The sequence below is a fragment of the Harpia harpyja genome, chromosome 11, assembly GCF_026419915.1.
Source record: "Harpia harpyja isolate bHarHar1 chromosome 11, bHarHar1 primary haplotype, whole genome shotgun sequence".
NCBI classification, from domain to species: Eukaryota; Metazoa; Chordata; class Aves; order Accipitriformes; family Accipitridae; genus Harpia; species Harpia harpyja.
The window spans coordinates 21,306,637-21,313,632 of record NC_068950.1 but is presented as its reverse complement, the minus strand read 5'-3'; the positions used below and the strand labels follow the sequence as shown (position 1 = coordinate 21,313,632).

General features: G+C 44.5%; 1 protein-coding gene across 1 annotated transcript; it reads left to right on the top strand.

Moving 5' to 3' along the window:
• The first annotated feature begins 348 nt into the window (after positions 1-348).
• Positions 349-5,863, top strand: ZNF281 (zinc finger protein 281). The gene has a single exon (XM_052801970.1). It carries the CDS (start codon positions 640-642, stop codon positions 3,283-3,285), a length of 2,646 nt encoding a protein of 881 aa, XP_052657930.1. The 5' UTR covers positions 349-639; the 3' UTR covers positions 3,286-5,863.
• Positions 5,864-6,996: the final 1,133 nt, after the last annotated feature.

The window sequence follows — 6,996 nt, the reverse complement described above, 5'->3', positions numbered from 1 at the left end:
TTCTTAGTAACGCAGCGGCAAGTCCACAGCGCGCGTTCGGCACGGCCTCTCCTCCCGCGGAAGACGGCCGTGCGGCAGGGCGGGCGGGCGGCCCGCGGGCGCGGGGCCCAGCCTCCGGGTGCCGGCCAACGCCCCGGCGCGGACGCGGCAGAAGGCGCTCCGGGGCGCGGCCCGGGGGCCAGGCCCTCCGCGGCGGCGGCGGCCCCCACCAACATGGCACCGCCGCCCCCCCGCCAGCGCGGCGGCGACGGCGGGCGAGCGGGCGGGGGCCCGTTGCGCCTGCGCGCTGGGCGCATGCTGGCCGCCCGGCCGGCCGGGCCGTACCCAGCGTGCCGCGCGCCGCGCATGTGCAGTGCGGGGCGCAGGGGCTGCTAATTCCATTGTGGAGCGGACGCGGCGTTATTTTTAACTGGAGGCGGCGGCGGGAGCCGTAAGTGCAGCCCGGGCCGGGGGCCGCCCGTCGGCGCGGGTGGGGGTGGCGGCGATGCGCCCGGGCGGTGGCTGCCGGGCCGCCGCGGGAGCCAGCCGCTGAGCGGTCGCCCGCCAGCGAGGCAGCGAGCGGTGTCCGGCGGGCGGGCGGGCGGCGGGTCCCGCAGCCCCTCTGGGCCGCGCCTCCTCTCCGGCCCGCCTTCCCGGGGGATGAAACTCGGCAGCGGCTTCCTCGGCGGCGGCTGCGGCGGCAGCAGCAAGAGGGCGGCGGCCATGGAGCCCACCTTCCCCCCCGGCATGGTTATGTTCAACCACCGCCTGCCCCCGGTCACCAGCTTCACCCGGGCGGCCGCGCCCCCCCCGGCGGCCCAGCACCCCCCGCAGTGCGTGTTACCTCCGGCCTCCGCCGCCGCTTCCTCCACGGCGGCGGCCGAGCCCCCGGCGCCTCCTCCCCCTCAGGACATGACTTTCAAGAAGGAGCCGGCGGGGGCTTTCCCCTCCGCTCCCTCCTCCTCGCAGAGGAGCCCCTGGGGCTTTCTGCAGTCCCTAGTGAGCATCAAGCAAGAGAAGCCCAGTGAGCAGGAGGAAGAGGAGCAGCAGCCGCAGCACCATCACCACTACGGGGGGCTCTTTGGGGGAGCAGGGGAGGAGAGACCCCCCGGCCTGGGGAGCAGCAGTGGGGAAGGAAACGGCCAGAGCGTGATTCAGGACCTCAGCCTTCTTCACCACCTGCACCAGCATCCCCACCGAGACCTGTTACTGAGTGGCAGAGGCGAGGGCGCCCCTGGGAGCTCGGGTGAGCCAAAGCACGATGCCCAGGTCAAGAAGGCAAAGAGGCCAAAGCCAGAAACTCAGGGAATCAAAGCCAAGCGGAAGCCAAGCGCTTCATCCAAACCCCCCCTGGTGGGAGATGCAGAAGGTGCCATTGCGTCCCCCAGTCAGAAACCTCACGTCTGCGAACACTGCAGCGCTGCCTTCAGGAGCTCCTATCACTTGCGCAGACATGTGCTCATTCACACGGGGGAGAGGCCTTTCCAGTGCAGCCAGTGCAGTATGGGTTTCATCCAGAAGTACTTACTGCAGAGACATGAGAAGATCCACAGCAGGGAGAAGCCTTTTGGGTGTGACCAGTGTAGTATGAAGTTCATCCAGAAGTACCACATGGAAAGACACAAGAGGACGCATAGCGGAGAAAAGCCATACAAATGTGACACTTGTCAGCAGTATTTTTCAAGGACTGATAGACTGTTGAAGCACAGAAGAACATGTGGTGAAGCCATAGGTAAAGCAGGGGCTGGAATGGAGCCCGGATCATCAAATAACATGGGTAGCTTGGCTGTGTTGTCTCAGGGAAATACAAGTTCCTCAAGGAGAAAAAGTAAAACAAAAAGTACATCCACTGAAAACAAAGGAAATAAGTGTAGCAGCAAAGTAACTGAATCTCAAGTTACAAGTAATGTGGCCATGCCAAATTATGCAGTTGATATTCCTGTCGTGTCTTCCAGTGGTGGTCTAGTTGGCACGGGTGTAGAAGAACTTCAGAAAAAGGTGCCAAAACTGGTCTTGAAAAAAGGAAGCAGAAAACAGGCAGACAAAAGTTACCTTAATTTTGTATCACCACTGCCAGATATTTTGGGGCAAAAACCACTGTCTGGGAAACAAAGTGGCTCTCTAGGCCTAGTAGCCAATACTGGTGTAGAAACTATTGGCCTTCTCCAAAGTACAGGTGGTAAACCAGGTCAAATAAGTAGCAATTATGATGATGCCATGCAGTTTTCAAAGAAAAGAAGATACTTACAAACTGCAAGCAGTAACAGTGCCTTTTCAATTAATGTCGGACACATGACTTCCCAGCAGTCCGTCATCCAGTCTGCAGGTGTTAGTGTTATGGATAACGAAGCTCCATTATGTCTTATTGATTCAGCGTCTTTAAATAGTGAAATAAAGTCTTGCCATGACAAATCTGGTATTCCTGATGAAGTTTTACAGAGCCTTTTGGACCAGTACTCTCACAAATCAGAAGGCCAGAAAGAAGATCCTTTCAGTATAACTGAACAGCGTGTGGACTTGCACACCTCAGGAGAACATTCAGAGATGGTTCAGGAAGAAAATCTGAGCCCTAACTCTCAAACAGTTTCAAATGATAAGGCGAGCATGTTGCAAGAATACTCCAAATACCTCCAACAAGCCTTTGAAAGAACAACCAATAGCACTGGTTTTGCTTTTGGACCCAGTTTCCAATTTGTTAGCTTGTCTTCAACTCTCCATAACCACACTCTGTTTCAAGACAAACAGATATACACTACATCTCCACTTGAGTGTGGCTTCAGCCAATCCGTTACCTCAGTATTGCCAACTGCATTGCCAAAACCTCCGTTTGGGATGTTGCTTGGATCTCAACCAGGCTTTTATTTGTCTGCTTTGGAGGCTACGCATCAACAGTTGACTCCTTCTCAAGAGCTGGATGATCTCATTGATCCGCAGAAAAACTTAGAGACTCCATCTAACTACCAGTCAACATCTCAGAAACTGAGTGGCCAGAAGGAACAGAAAAACTTAGACTCCTCAGCAAGCTTTCAGATCCCATCTCAGGAGTTAACTAGCCAGATAGATCCTCAGAAGGACATAGAGCCTAGAGCAACCTACCAGATCGAGAACTTTGCACAAGCTTTTGGTTCTCAGTTTAAGTCGGGCAGCAGGGTGCCAATGACTTTTGTCACTAACTCTAATGGAGAAGTGGACCATAGAGTAAGGACTTCAGTGTCAGATTTCTCAGGGTATACAAATATGATGTCTGATGTAAGTGAGCCATGTAGTACACGAGTAAAAACCCCAACCAGCCAGAGTTACAGGTAAGGTTCTGACTGTGACCAGGCTGTGGGGTCTTCTTAATGTAATTTTGTTTTACTTTGACAATACTGCCATTGGAATGTTTCTACACGGTCCTATTAAGAATAATGTAACATGCCCTTTCAATGCAACTTTTCATATTTAGTTTATTTTGTTAGTGTGATTTTTTTTTTTAGATCTGTTTATTATGGTTTTTAATCAAAAAAATCAATAGATTAAAATAGTGTTTTTGTTCAAGTGACAATGTTTAGCAATCAAATTTACATTATATAGATTGTCAGGGAATAGCCCAAAAGTTTAAAATGCAAAAAAGTAACTTTGTTCCTAGGACTAAGGTTTATTCTACTTGCTTTATTCTCAGGAAAGTGTAATGAAGCATGGGAATTCTGTGCACCACTAGTGTATTGGAACTTCCAATTTACAGATAGTGACAAATATATATCTCATCTTTTTGAGGAAGGGACCTATGACATTTCAAATTGCTGTCTCTTATGTCTGGGCTGATCTGAAAGAATTTTGCTACCTAAATCTTGTTGTTTTTAAAGTACTCCTGTTCTTCCAGGTGTTGCTCATTCCAGGCAGGTGGAGCAAATATTCTTGGGTCTGTACAAAGAGCCCAGAATGGTAGCTTTAATATAAAAAATAATGTCCCCAGAACTCCTGTGCAAGACTGTAATTTCATGAAGAGATTCTGTTGACACAAACCGTGAGAACAAAACATGTGCTTCTGGTTCATGTCATTAGAACCCCAACTTGAAACTACAGTCATAATCTAGATAGGCTTTTGGGATACATTATTTATTATACATGGTTCAAAAAATTTGGTCTCTTGCTCTTCCCCTTTTTCATGTTCTTTTAGTGTATAAGGTTCCCTTTCTTTTGTTGTGCTCCCAGTTCCTCCAGACTTGAGCTTGGTTTTTTCCCTCCCCTTAATTTACACCTCTTTTTCCCCACTCACTCTCTCACCCCAACTTAATAGCTAGCATTTAAAAAGATTTACATTCCAGAAAGTGCATATCTTATTATGTGCTTTCTAATGTCTTATGACATCAGATAGATGATGAACAATAAACACCCACATGTTTTAGAATTACGTCAAGGTTTCCATGTACGATAAGAAATAATATACTCCCAATTGTACATACTAAGGCCCCTATCCTGCATCAGGATCAGCTAACATGGACCCCTGTGCCCAGCAGTGTACCAGTGGTGTCACTGGAGCTCTTTACGGATATAGGGGTTTGCAGCAGTTCATCATTGCAGGCTTTTAGGGCCTAAGGCTGCAATTCCATCAAAGGCTTCTGGTGATGACATCAACTACAAAAGTAGAACTTGAGTGGCTTGTTAATATCAGCAGAACTTTTCTTTGGAATTATTGCCTTACTTTATGTATATTTTGTGGTACATTATTTATTATATGTGAATCCTGATTAATGCCTGTGGAGCCACGGAAACCTGCTAGAAATACTGGTGGCCATTCAAAGCTGCTGAAAGGCAGTGGCACTGCTCTAAACCACTTTTTGCAAATGTATTTTTTGATTAGTTTTTTAATGTAACTTTGGTGATGTTTATGCTAATGGTTTTTTATGTACTCTTGGTGATGTTTCAGTCTTATGTACTTTTCTGGTGTCAGGAAAGTACCAGTGGTTGTTTGCAGTCTTATTGTGTAATCAGCCTATTACAGGCTTCCATGTATAATAAAGTTATTAACATTGTGCAAGTGTAAAACACTTCTGTTATGAAAGTGGTGTATTATTAAACGAATTGTTACAAAAATCCTGGGTAATTTCTCCCGTTGTCCCTCACCACTAAAAACTGAAACCTGAGCCCACTTGTAATCTCTTTTACTAGGTAAACTATCTTTTTTTTTTTTCTTCTTACTAATCTAGAGTTTGTTCTCATAGAATCCATGTAACTCCATTAATTTTTTCTTTATATTTGATTATGTATTTCACCCTATTTCAGTTTAAATAAGCAAACAACAACTGTTCTCTGAACACAGAACCCAGCCTGTTATCAGGGATGGAGTAGTCCATAACCACTGTGTTGGCTTTTTCAGTACCTTTTTTTTGTTTTACAGAGGTTATAATTTACATTCTTTATATATTGTGTGTAGTAGAAGTTGCATATGTATTGTTCTGGCTGTTTGCTTTAACTTAATACTAATAAAACCCATTATTCATGAAATCATAAAGATATCATTTCTATTATCCAGTCACACTCTTGAGAACCTATTAAGGAAATGTTATGAGTTTAGAGAAGGAATAATATGACTTACTGGCATGTTTTCAGCTTGTTTTCTTTGTTCAGTTTCTTTTTGGGTCAGATAATTTCAATGCACTATTTTAGAAATCAGGGCTTTATCTCATACCTTTAGCTTCCGAGGCAAAAACTAACACATTTCCTTAAGTTAAAAATGTTCGTACAACTTCATCTTTTTAAATCTGTGTCTTTTTAAATATGGCTTTGGTTAAAAATATATAAATTGCATATTGTTAACTTCAAAGACATTTTGTAATTGCTGGAAATCCAGAATGACACATGTATAATATAATTTTGTTCAAAGTAAAGATTTTAGAAAGTCGTCTTTTTTTTTTTTTTGGTTTGTGTTTTGTTTGTTTTTCCCCTGCTCTAACTTCTGCATTATAAGGAAAGCCTAGTAAAAACATTATAGCAAAATACTTAAAAGCATTTTAGGTAATCTGAAGATAGTTTGTGGACTTCCTTAATCTGTATTTTTCTTCAATTTTCCATGGAACCATAAGAGTAGCAGTGCTGAAAGTCTCAAAATGGTTGAAAAGTAGAGTATTGAAGAACAGAAGACAGCAATTTGAATCAAGGTAATGACATGGACAAGAGAAAAATTGTTGGCATGCTGAAAAGCAAATAAGGATGAAAACTTTCCAAAGTAAATATGAAATATGCTAAATGTTTAATATTCAGAATATTGCTAGGAATCATTTTGCAAAATCTGAGGGGGAAGTTACTGGAATTTTGTATGTTTTTTCCACAGTTTAACAGTCACTCAAAAATGTTTCTTAATAGAACAGAACTAGACCTTTTCCTAATTTAATATGGCATTCAAATTTATTTTTCTTTAAATAATGAAGGTTAAGGATTTGGTAAAATGCGTAGAAATTAGACTATGGCTTCACCTGGTAGATATTAGAAAGAGCTATGTAGTAAGTAGTAGTAACCCGCATGGACGAAAGCTTTGTTTAGGGATGTGGCAGTGAGAAAAGGAAAAAGGAAAGCAAAACGGCCCTTGAAAATTTTTTTCCACTTTAGTTGCTGGTTTAGTTTTTTGTTGTTTTTAAAGGAATTATGTGAGGGGGATGATAACCTGCTTCCTACCACTAACAGGAGTGTAAAGAAGAATTGATATACACGGTGATAGAAAATCGTACATAAACTGTTACGCTTCTTATTACAGCAGCTCATATAACTTGTTTTTCTTTGGAACACGTGCATTCTGATACCCTGAATTGTGAATGTGACTGTATGCCCCAAGCCACTAGAAGTGGATGTCTGACCTGCCTGCAGATAATCTCGAAGAGCTAGCTAAAATTTGTAGTAGTTCCTGAATTATTTAAATTGGACGCAGACTTGTGGGTAGTGGGTGAAATTTTAAATTAAGAAATTGGTGAAATGAAAGGGGGAGAAAAAGTACATGAAAATATGATGGTGTGAAGCGAGATCACAATTTCAGGTTTATGG

Bases quoted from the DNA above. Each gene is read 5' to 3' on its own strand.
- ZNF281 (XM_052801970.1), top strand. From the start codon at position 640: ATGAAACTCGGCAGCGGCTTCCTCGGCGGCGGCTGCGGCGGCAGCAGC.